At 32.9% G+C, this 13,162-nt stretch overlaps 1 protein-coding gene across 3 annotated transcripts in view; it reads right to left on the reverse strand.

The window, feature by feature from the left end:
- The window catches only part of HCN1 (hyperpolarization activated cyclic nucleotide gated potassium channel 1), a 479,788-nt gene that overhangs the window by 422,228 nt on the left and 44,398 nt on the right, over positions 1–13,162 (reverse strand). For all 3 annotated transcript variants that reach the window (XM_071208085.1, XM_058308804.1, XM_071208086.1), the window contains one exon: positions 5,119–5,542. In XM_071208085.1, coding sequence (XP_071064186.1) covers positions 5,119–5,542 — 424 coding nt within the window. The remainder of the gene's footprint in view (positions 1–5,118; positions 5,543–13,162) is intronic.

The following is a 13,162-nucleotide window of genomic DNA, read 5'->3' on the forward strand; positions in this document are numbered from 1 at the left end:
TCCAGCCTCGAAACTCAGTTCAGGAAATCCTGAATCCCCATTCTCACGTCAGAGAAGATGCTTGGTTGACTTTCTCCTTTATGCCACCATTTCCTACATCATCTATGATTATTTGCTTACAGGTCCATGTTTCCTATAAAACTGGGATCTGCTGCATATTCTCATATGCAGTATCTGCACGTAAAGCTTACACAGTAAACTCTAGTGAGTGAAGAATGAGTATTTTCTTGTAATTATTTAATGGATTGAGAACATGGACTGCCATGTATTCAGTGAATAGGCATGCCTGATTATCATTTGCAGCTCTGTACTAGTATACAGGAGGTTCAAGAGCAAAAGCTGACACTTACTTTTTCCTATAGACATTTACATCCAACAAGATAAAGATAAAATACATATAATTAAGAATTAGTAACCAAACTACCAGCATGAACAAATGCATGCAGAGCGAGTAGATTTTAAATGTAAAGGTACTGACAATTATAGAAGAACTCACCAATGTAGAACACTTTCTGGAGATGAATTTGAGTCTGAGTTTTAAGGGAATGATAGAAAAAGAAAGGCTTTTAATCTGAGGTGTGGCACATGCAAAATTGCAAGAAACAAAAACAAATAGTCTCTGCAAGAAACACTGTAAAACTGAAATTAGACAAACAGAAGAGAGTTGCAGGTGCAAATGTAGTGTCAATGGTAAGGCAGAGGAACAGTTTGCTGGATCTCCTTGAAGGCACAGCAAAGAAACACAGATGTGATGTGACAGGCAATATGAAGCCTCTTTTAAATTCTAGTAGAGGGTAGGTTTAGGAAAATAATGGCATTTGTTTATGGCAAGTCTTTAAATTCTATGTGGTTTCTTAAAAATGAAACTATTTAGAATATGTTTTGTATAATTATATACAGATAATTCATAGCAAGAGGTAGTTTCTAATTTAAACCAAGTAGGTTACTAAAATTAATCAAAGACAAAAAAATGCAATCTGCATTAGCTCTCTGTGGAATACATTTATGTATCAGTGTTCTGCTGTTAAACATAATTTGTGTATAAATCTATCCCTAAGCCAAACTAGAAATCTAATATTGAGTGCTAAATATGCACTGAAATGTTAGACATATTAGTCATCTGAAATAGCTATAAACATATAAGAAGATCAGAACTATAAGTCCTCTTTCCTTTTTCATAATGTATTTAGTTAATTCTGATATGTTCAAAATCTACACAAGGAAAGGTGAAGGGATAACAAGAAATAAAATATAAAATATAATAGTTACATGTTCTACAGTCGTAAGTATTATATGATGATGCATTTCCCACATTTTTTAATTGGCCATGAAAAATTCACACTTCATCCATGACACTGATTCCTGCAAAGAGATGATGACCATTTAAAGACTGTATTTCTCTTTTCAATTTTACTCTTCCTAAATCTCTAAAATTTTCATCAATAGTCATCTCCCTTTGATAAAATAACCAGATCAGCAGTTGTACCAGGAGAATTTCTCTGAGAACTTTCCTAGAACTTTTACAGATTGAATAATCTCCCACTTACTAAGCTCTTAATCTCTTCATCTTTTCAGTGGTTGTGATTGTCAAAATTGTTAATAATACTCCATTTAATTTCTAGGAATCACCTCACTATATGTCTTTAATTTTTTCTGTTTTTTGTTTGATTTTTTTTTTTATTTGTTTGGGTTTTTTTGAGGTAATGGTACTGGAGACTGAGGATCAAACCTGGGACCTCGTATGTGGGAAGCCAGCACTCAACCACTAAGCCAAATTGACTTCCCTTAGGTGGTTTTATCATTTGTTTTACTTGTTTGTTTCTGTTTTTTCAGGAGGCACCAGAAACTGAACCTGGGTCTCCCATGTGGGAGACAGGCGCTCAACTGCTTGAGCCACATCTGCTCCCTATATGTCTTTTTCAGGAGCATCATACAAAATTAGTTCCCTTTTGATATTATAGGTTACAAAATAGCAATCTGGCACTAATGACTGTCTTTAGTTGAAACAACCACCAACATTACCACAACAATTCTGAATAAAACAAATGACATTTTTAAACCAAAAGAAAAAGTTGGAAAAGATTCACCTCAGTTACCTAGAGATATATAGGAAAAGAAATTTTATTAAATGATTTATCCAAATAATTGTCTCAGAGTTTCACTCCACATGGAAATATATATAAAGTTTCAATATAGTGTCAGAGAGCTCTATTTGTACAATCTAATGCCATTCATTTTTTAATTGCCTCTTGAAAACAAGGTCCCTCCTGACTCCTTAACACCGCCTTTCATAAATTTGTTGCCCGTATCAGCTGTTACCTCCTGTATTGGCCGTGATATTCAACTTCAGCAATGATAAAAATCATAAGGGCTAAATTTGAAGTTTCTTTATTTCATTCATAATATTTCTTTAATTTTTCTGGCTTTATGGCTTTTTGTTTTTCAGTTGAACTGTTCAGACCAATAAAACAAAATGCATCATCGAAGATAAAAACAGTTTCTATAGAAAGAAGGCAGGCAGCCACTTTCCTCAGGAATGATTCATTTAGAACAGTGGCAGCTTCCAGACTTCACACATTACTTCCCCAAATTTGCTGAATTTAGCATTAGCCAGCTTGGTACTAAAACACTCAGATCTCAAAGACATGTGGGTGAACTCACATCTTCCCCTGCAATCTTTTTCCAAATGTTCAAAGAGTTACTTCTTCTTATTTTATTTGTTGTATTTCTACTTGTAAATACATCCTGGTGGCATTTATAAAAATCAGGCAGAGATCTGCCAGTTTGAATCATTCAAGTTTCTTTGTGATTATGGCTTGAATACGAAGCAAATAATGACTTGGTATTAAATTCTGGATTAGTTATTATTCTGATTGTTCCCTGTCTAACAGTATTATTAATAAGCATTAAATATCCATGATACATATGATATATATGAGGGCATCGTAAGATGAAGAAAATATTCTTCACTTACATGAGTTACAAGATTCATTTATTATCAAAGTTATTTATTTATAAGAAAGATCTTGCCAACTCAATGCTGGCCGGAATGTGTTTGGTTACCAATTGTCTGAAAGCCATATTATATAGCATTTATAATAATGACAGCAGCGTTGCCAATGCTCCTCAATTATATCATGGCATCTTTAGAACATCATGTTGTGCACAGTCACTTGCCTCTGACCACTGCCAGGAACCAAGGACATCAGGGTTAAGGATTGACCTCTTCTACAACTACATGGCCTGCCATTTTATCTAATCAGATGCCATCTGTTAGTCCTGCTGCCATTCCCTAGGGTAACTGGGTTAAAACTACAAAACACTGAAAATAGTCACATTGCCTACTATATTTTTAACTGCCTGGGTATTTGTACCAATGATTTTGCTTTTCCTAAGCTATTCATTAGAAGATTTTAGTGGCCATGTTTTAAACACGGTTATGTTGAATGAACAAAAATCGTGGTTGAAAATTTTTATACAATTTCACCTTCAATCTATAAAATGGTTGAATACTAAGATATTTCTAATTAGAAGTATATATATTATCATGAAGAGCTTTACAGTTTCATGGTGAAAAGCACTGGTTCTGGGATTAGAATTCCAAGTTGGAATCACATCGCCAATACTTACTAGGTCTGCGAAACTGAGAAGTTACCTTACTCTAATTCATTGTCCTCATCTGTATATTGATGATAACTGTATCTACATCATTGAGCTGTTATTAATAATCAAGGAGATAATCCATGGAAAGATGCATTACTTGATACTCAATAAGCAAGCTCTCAATAAAAAATTAGCTATTATCAATCCTCTTTCTTGGTTTTATGTCAATCTCAAATAGATTTAATAAGTTTTGAGACCCGAACATTTTAGATGGAAAGTGCTAAACAGAGACAAATTATGAGATGACTCCAATTTTTCAAGTGTGCTACATTTAATTTTAAATATATTCCATATCCATATTTTAAGGATGATCCATTTTTATGCCTTTTCAGCAGTGTATTATGCAGTGTTTTATTATTGCATGTCATTTCCTGAAATCCTGTGAACCAAAATGTCATTGACAAGCACACACAAAACATTGCAACAGCCTCATAGAAAGCAAAGAGCTGATGTTCAAAGAAATTCCAGTCTGTGACTTATTAAAACCTAAATCCAAAAGCATAATTCACGCTAAAAATGCTAAAAAATGGAAGAATTTTATAGGTATAAGGACTTCTTGACCCTCACTTTTATGCAGTGAAATTTGAGAATTAATTAATATTAAAAGGAAATGAAAGTCACAAAAAATTAGTATGCAGACTGTGGAATTAAGGACATAAAAGCCTTCATTTGGCAATGGTACATATAACTCAGATCTTTGGAAACTCCGGTTGACTGAGCTCTTTCAGGTGGCACCCACTGTGTAGGAATAACAACTTATTCAACAAAGTATTTCTCTGATTAGCCAGATTTACCTCTGTATTCTCTGTGGTATTTATATTTTCTATGCAATAGACATTTCCTTCCTGAGAATGCTATTTTTCAGTATTTTGAAGTGAAATAATAGGGAGAAACCACAATAAATAACTGTAGATAAGGTATAACAATGAACAAAATATTATGCTAAAATCAAAGATTTTACATATAAATTTGAACATTGAAAGAAACAATCTGTGTTATCCAAACTTAAGTTTTCTGAAATTTCAAGAGTAGAGGAAATATATAACACACTATCTCATAGAGTTAATGATACAAACTGGATTAGCATACACTAAACACTTTTATCACAGATGATACTGGATATATTCATATTAGAGCAAAATATCCACCAAAGTTGAGGGGGCACATTGATTAGGATAAAGCATTTGTTGATTAAACTGCATTTGTTAAAAAGCAAAAGACTAAATTGACAAATTATTATACAATGGCTAATTTTTTCAACTGACTTAAATACATAATTTGATGGCCTTTGAAGATACAAATACATCCCTTGTATACTAAAAAAAAGAACAGTGAAAGAAAATTGTCTACTTGAATTTCATAAAACATATTGCACATAGCACAGTGCATTTTGAAAGTCATATTTTAAAATCTCATGACATACTGGTTTTACAAAAAGTAAAAGATGTGTCTTACCTCTTCCCACTGATGTATATATCTAATTAACCTCGAAAGTCGTAATAAACGCAGAAGACTCAGGATTTTTGTAAACCTCACAATGCGAAGTGCCCTGGCTGTCTTGTAAACTTCTGAATCCATTCCTTTTTCTACAATGAGAAATATATAATCCACTGGGATTGATGAGATGAAATCAACCACAAACCAGCTTTTTAAATAATTCATCTTGATCACTTTAGGGTCCAGAATGATTTCAGAACTGTCTTCATTGACAGTTCCAGTCCTAAAATTCATGATCAGGTCCAATAGGAAAACTGTATCTGATGCCACATTGAAAATAATCCAAGGTGTTGTTGTTTGCTCTGTAAAGAATGTGATTCCAACTGGTATGATGACCAGATTTCCAACCATCATTATAAGCATTATTAAATCCCAATAAAACCTAAAAAAAAAAAAAAAAATCAGATTTTAAGACTTAGACAATAATCAGCCCAATATTTTCCAACTATTGAATAATAATTACTGACCTATGGTTAAATATACATGTAAAATAGCAAAGAAATGATTTGTAAAAATTGTAATTCTTTCAATGGTGATAAATTTAACTCTAAGTGAAACTAATATATTCCTAAGCAAAGGCATTATGCTATAGACCACTGAAAAATATTTGATGTATTGTACAAATAAAATTCAATAATACTCATGCCTCCATTTATCTTGTAAAGAAGCTAAAAAGCAGCTCATCTTATAATTAACACAGAAACTATAGATGGAAATGAGAGAGACGTACAAGACCAGAAAGATCTACCTAAAAAAATGAAACAAAAACCTCCTTTGTGAAGAGCCTTAGGTGTTGCTTTCAAATAACTTATGTGTCAAATTACCAATTTAGATTAGAATGAACAGTAATAAATATGGTACTGTACTAATTTTTTACCGAAAATTTATCTCTAGACATATACATTAGGTCAACCATGTTTTCTAGGATAGTAGTCTCACAGTATCAAAATATGGTTGCTTTATTCTTCTTTAGTTTGAAAACTAATTTTGGTCTGAGGTTGAAAGGAAATGATCAGACTCTAGTCCAGATTTGAAGTTAGATTTACCTTCTGCACCTTCATTACTGCTTCATCAAATACCTAATATAAATATGTTGCCACTATAATTCTAAATATCTTTCTCCAAATTTTCAGATTTAATTTAGAATATGCCTATAGTCACCAGTACCGTTCGAAACACTCATTCCCAATCTTACATTAAAATTGGGAGAAAAACAATAACTTTATTTCAGATTACATTAACTAAATTCATCAGAGATAGCTACAATGTTCTCTTCATTGGGGCTCTTTCAGAATCTATTGACTGTACAGTTTATACTTACAAAAATGAAAAACAAATTAGCTGTTTACAGATACTTGAGTTGCTTCAACATAGACAATCTCTTCTGGAAGTTTTATTCCATAAATAAGGTAAATTTTTTTGACAAATTTCTGTTAACCAATATATTTTTATTTTGAATTAATTCTTCTACTTAGACTGTTTGGGCTATATTTTGGTAAGGTATACATGTGATTAAAACTTTCAAAGTTACTATGATCCTTAATTATGAATTACTCATGAATAAAAGTATTACCACAAGAAAGAAGTCTAATAGACCCTTCCTCCTCTTCTTTCCATCTCCCAGGACTATAAAAGGTAAACATTAGGCATCTTTCTGTGAAAAATTAGCTGTACATTTATGGACAAAATACAAATACCCATGTAAACTGTACATCATGCATTAAGAATTTAAAAGGAAATATTTTTTTTCTTTTTTTCTCCACTCTCAAAGGAAATTCAAAATGCACCATTTAATACCCTAAGGACATACCAGAAATGCAGAGGGGATGCAATATTGTAATAGCTATTTCACCCAGAAGTGACATCATTGAACTCTAAAACGAAATCAAGTGTACCTGAAGGATTTTCACTCTTCTGGACACTCTTATGAGTTCACTCTGTAGGTTCATCTCTCTGCTCTCTTCTTGAAGGTCACTATTCCCCAGAGTATCACACATAGCCCTTATCTCCTACTCCACATATGCTCTTTGGGCAATATTTTACATTTGTCCATGTCTTCAAAGATCAATGTGTACAAATAAATTTTAAAAAGAAAAAAACATCAATGTATAACTGATGATTTCAAAATATTTATCTCCTGTCCATTCCTGTCTTCAAAGACTCTAGATTCTCATGTTCAGCGGCCTATTACACCTACCCCGTACATATCTCAAATTCACATCATGCAACATACGCTAATCTCCCTCTCCCACGTATATCTTTCGTACATTCCCTGATCAAAAATGGAACAACACTGTATGTGAGGAAGCCAGAAAATTTGGAGCCATCCTAGAAATAATCCAATCAATCACCAAGCCTGTTTGGTTTAACACCTAAATATAAGTTATTATCATCAATCTGGCAAATATTCCCACCACAGCTGTCCTCATTCAGAAATTCTTATTAGTTGCTTAATCTCAAGACAAATTACTTAAATTATCTAATCCTAAATTTTATCACCTAAAAATGGAGGACTAGTATAGTATCAAATATATAGGGTTTTGCAGATTAAATTAAATAATATATGCAAATCACTTAGCACAGGGCCTGACATATAATAACCTGGCACACAATGCTAGAGGCCTACTCAGTATCCATTTATGTTTTCTTACTAAGAAATCCAATTTTATGGGGAGCATCCAAGAGCCCATTAAACCGTCCTCACTTCCACAGACATCTTTGTATTTATGTCATTAAGATAAAACTTATTCTCTGAAGGAAAATTTTTATTCTATCCCTCTTAGTCAATGGAGATAGAAAGAAAACAGCACCATCCATTCTTTATTATAGCAATAATGTTTATCACACCATACCCTTTTTAATAGCAGTACTTACTACGGTCTAAAACTATTAGATATCTCAATATCTATTTGAAGCTCCATTAAACCTTATAATATCCTTTTAAAGTACCCTTGACTCTATTTCACAGACATAAACACAGCACTTGTTATAGACTTCATATAAAACAAGATTTTTTTGGTTAACATGGATTCATTCTTTAGCTAGCTAAAGATCTAGCTATAGATAGTGGGTGACATCTATACCTTCTCTTTTTTAAGGAAAGAGTGATTCCTGAAAAACTGAACTCTTGAAAACTGAATCTCTGTTCCAACTATCCACAAGTTTCTGTTCCTGTCTATCCACTATAAAATTTTATCTAGATGCCCACCCACACTCTCCCTATTCTTTATCTCTCCACTTCCATGTCTTGTATATTTTACTACCTAATGGTCTTTCGTATCACCCCTCTTTGTATTCCCACTGTTATCTCTGTTGTTCTGGAAGAGCTACCTAAGGCTTAGATACCAAAAGAGTAACTCACCTAGTCTTTCTGATCAATCTTACTCAGTACTCCCAGAGCAATATATCTAACATGTAACTTCCCAGGTTAAAAACTATCAATGACTCGGTCAATTAAGTAAGAACAATTTAGTCTAATAGAGAAGATGCTCTGTGATATGGCTTCATCTTCCCTTCCCTGCCTCTTCTTTTACCACTCTCTTGCAAAAGCCTCTCATATCTCAGAAGGAGGTTTTAGTGGAAACATTTAAAATAAGCTTTTTATAATAAAAGAGCCAGTAAATCAGTAAATAATTTATTTTTATTTATCTTATTTTTATTGTGGTATCATGTATATAAAACATAAAATTTGTCTTTATACAATTTTAAGTGAAAATTTCAATGGCATTAATTACATTTACAACATTGTGCCACTATCACCATCATCCCAATATCAAAACTTTGTCACCACCCAAAAGAGAAACCCTATACCTATTAAGCTATGACTCCCAATTCCCATCCCCTCAGCCCCTGATCATCTCTATCTATGTCTGTCTCTAAATTTGCTTATTCTAGATATTTTATATATGTGAGATCATACAATATTTGTCCTTTTGGGTCTGTCTTATTTCACTCAATATGATGTCTTCAAAGTTCATCCATGTTGCAGCATGAATCAGAACTTCATTCAGTTTTATGGCCGAGTAATATTCCATTGTATGTATATCCCACATTTTGTTTATCCATTCACTTTTTGGCTATTGTGAACAAGGCTGGCATGAACAATGGTGTATGAGTATTTAATTAACCTTTTATGTAAATCTGGATTTTTACTAAATGAGGTGGGTTTTTTTAAATAAAGTAGCATACATTAAAATGAATAAAATAGGAAGTTAGGAATATTTTCTTAGATTAGTCAACCTATAATCACCAAAACTTAGACATATGACACCTGTTTTGGCAAATTGCAGAATTAATCTACTTTCCATTCATCCTTTGCCAGAAAGTCAGTCACTGTAAAACACCTTGAATGGATTCTATGGGCAGACTAGAGTTCAAATCCTACCTCCACTAGTTGTATGATTTGAACAAGGTATTTAACTGTTGTAGAACTTCAGTTTTCTACTCTCAGAGTTCCTCTTTGCAAGGATTGCACAGAATACTATATGCAAAAAATAGAAATAAGGAAAGTCCCTGTTTCAGAAACTCCTGCAAAGTAGAAGGTATGCTCACAGAAAACTGAGTTTGATAATTAGAGCACAATAATAATCTAGGTAATCATTTTCACCTTATACTGAAAATGAAAGAAATAAAAGAATATTTCCTATCATAGTTATCATTGTTAACACTAATAATGATAATTATGATGGTAGTAATTACTAATAAAATTATTAATTTATATAGTCATTTGTTTTCTGTGTTAATCTATTTTTTCCCTACAGGGATTTTACAGGAGATAGTGGCCCTGTAAGGATTAATCCATGATATTGACCTATGAAGAATTCAAAATTCAGACATGCTTCTTCCTCTCTTCTCACTTGGATTTCCTCTAAATAAAGAAAATTCCCTAACAAGAATTTTATGCTACCTTTAGGTTTCTCTGCCCCAGTCCTTTATGATACCCTCTCTAGTTTTAATAAGCTGATATCAGGTATTTATATTTTGTTAGTAGTTTATTAAAATGAGCTAACAGGATAGAAATTTAAAACCTATAAACATATTAAGATCTATAGCAATTCAGGCAAAAGTAAACATGTTTTGTGTAGTCTCCCTTCCTCTGCAGCTGCTCTTTGTCATTTTCTGTTAACCATCAAACTTCCAATGTTAAAAAACCTTATATTGGTCCACATACATTTGTTTGTGGCATTTTACAACTTTGCCTGGTCAATCCTCCTACTTGAAACTCTCTCAGATCTTTGGTTTCTATGATTCTGTATTATCATAGTTCCCCACTTAAATTTCTATATTCATAGAAAATTATTGCCATCAACCCTTACCTGGCCTCTTTTTTCTCCCATTTTTATGTGGGCCTTCTACATGATTCTGCCCCACCTAAATTTTCTTCACTCTTTTCACTCTCTCTTTTGGTCGCATCAATCCCACCAGGTTTATCTAACATGTTAATGTAAACTATTTTCAAATCTATCACTGAGACCTCTGAGACCAGTTACGTATGTCTAACTACATCCTGCAGAGTTAATTGACTCCAAATTTCCCACTGTAACAGCTATCTGAACAGGTTGAAATCCAAACCAATTAACCTTATGGCCCCACAATAATGCTCCTGAAATTTTTTTTCATTTTATTCAGCATAGTGGTTTTTCTCTCACTCAGCCAGCTCTTAATCATAAAACTGCAGAATTATCCCTGACATTTTTCTTTGCCCAGTTCTGGCATTGAATCATGTGCCTAGCCCTATACTACCTCTAATACAATATTTTTCATATTCAGCTTTCATTTTGTCCTTTTGCTATCATCCTGGATGAAGTTATTATATAATTATTCTGTTTACTAATTTTCCTGTTTCCACCTGCTCTAGTAAATTACATCTTACTTATATGCACCATTTGTTATTACTGCTTGAAAAATGAAATGCAACCTTCCAAACTCCTCTGAATTGTGTCCCAGCTCTATATCTTGAAGCCAATTTTTTTTATTTAACAGAACCTGGCTAAATTTAAAAAGACTTTGTTTTCCAGATTACTTATCTTTGCCATTTCTAACAATATCTAGGATTTCCTTTCCCTAAAAACTCAAACTCAACTTATGCATATCCTGACATTACTTTAAGAGTAAACTGAAATGCCAGTTCCTTCACAGGACCTCCTTTCCTCTCCAGTCCAGTTGAGTTTATCTCCTCCCTACCCCAAACTCCTAACATAATTTTTCTAGGCTTTTTCCAGCATTTGAGGACACCTTCTAGTGGACAGTATATACCACACCAAAACAGAGTAGCAGCAGTAATTTGATAAAGATTACTTAATTTTAAAAATGGCTGAAAATATTGCTTTAGCTATTATTTCTAGCCAGAATAGATACTGATATTCCTTATATTGGGAAATAGAACCAATTTTCCAATGATCAAATTCCAAATTATCACATCTGTGTTAATGAGAGTTTTTTATGTCATTAGAAAAGTTTATTTGAGCTATATATGATAATTTATTCCTTTGGATTGGAAATTCATTCTGTTCTCTTAGAAATTAATTAGGTACAAACCTTTTATATATTTCTCCTTGAGTGGTAGAATTATGATGAATATTTTTAAACTGTTCTAATTTTCTTGCATTAGACAACAGGAAGAAAGATGTCATTCAAGGGTACTTTCATTGTGTCTTTCAAGTTTACTTCAAATGGAAGGCCACAACTTAAATCTGCTGAATCCAAATATATGTTTACCCCCAATTGTCATGCATGAAATATATTTCTGTAAGTCCACAGCATTAATCAAAGGATAAAGAATAAAGCCAAACTTCCAGAGGAATAAGTACATCTATACTGCAGTATTCTATCTTTGTGATGACATATAGATCTTCCATAAAAAAGAAAAATCCTTAAATTTTGAAGGATGAGTAGAAATAATTACAAAATAGCTCCAGATAGTGGTATTTACGATTCCAAAACTACTCTTTGACTTCTCTGCATTATTATTTGATTGCACAACTGGGGAAATTTTAAAATTTTTTTCTGAACTGGCATTTCTCAGCATGTTTTGCCTTTATTGAAAGCAAAAGTACTGTCAGTGATAATGCCATCCTCAATAAAAATGTGCTCTAGCATCTTTCACCCTATTGTAAAATTCAAATAGGTTGAGTTCCATTTAACTCTTTCCAAATAAGGACTAAAAGAAACTTTGTCGCTCTGGTAAGATTGTTCCTGTTTTGTTACTCTGTATATCTCAAAAACCCTCATCTTCTTTGCTCCTTCTTAAGCTTTGCATTATTGTTCCTATTTGATGCTGTGATGAAAGGTACAAAATCAATGTCCAAACATTGTATAGTATTCCTACAAGTTCAAAATGTCTGTTTTATATGAATTTTTAAATCATTTCATGATCCTGATTTCTAGATATAATTTACCTTGCTGAGTATTGAGAAGCAGGGCATCAAGATAATGAAGTATAAGTAGCACATATTAGATAAAAGTCCCTTTATAGCATTGGTCCCATTTGGTACTCAAAATAACTGAAATGATAGGTGGCATTACCTAAATTGAACAAGAGGAAAACTGAAATCTATTAAATTAAAAGTCATTCTTATTTTGTTGTAGGTAGGAAACCATAGTACTTGGTTTTGACAAACATTGGTGCTTGTACTTTTTCTGCTATATTAAGTGTTTGGATAAGTTATTCAAAGACTTAAGAGTGGCATTTGAAAAAATTGCCACACTTAGCCAGGCAGCATAGCCACATCATGACATGTTATTATCAGTCATCCAGCTGAGAAAACTGTTCACCTAATTATTTGTACAAGGAAAGGTCCAAGCCTGAAGAGGTTATGGTGCTGCAGGTGCAGCTTAAAAGCTAGCCTTTGATCTCTTTGCTTATTTATATAGTAGGCTGTTGTGCAAGCCTATGAGGGTTTGCTTACATTTCTCAGATTATCAGTGTGATTATCATACCCAGTCTGATGTCTATACAACAGCACACATCTCTAAATAAAGGGGTCTATGGACTGGCTATTTC

The sequence above is a fragment of the Dasypus novemcinctus genome, chromosome 2 (genome assembly GCF_030445035.2).
Source record: "Dasypus novemcinctus isolate mDasNov1 chromosome 2, mDasNov1.1.hap2, whole genome shotgun sequence".
NCBI classification, from domain to species: domain Eukaryota; kingdom Metazoa; phylum Chordata; class Mammalia; order Cingulata; family Dasypodidae; genus Dasypus; species Dasypus novemcinctus.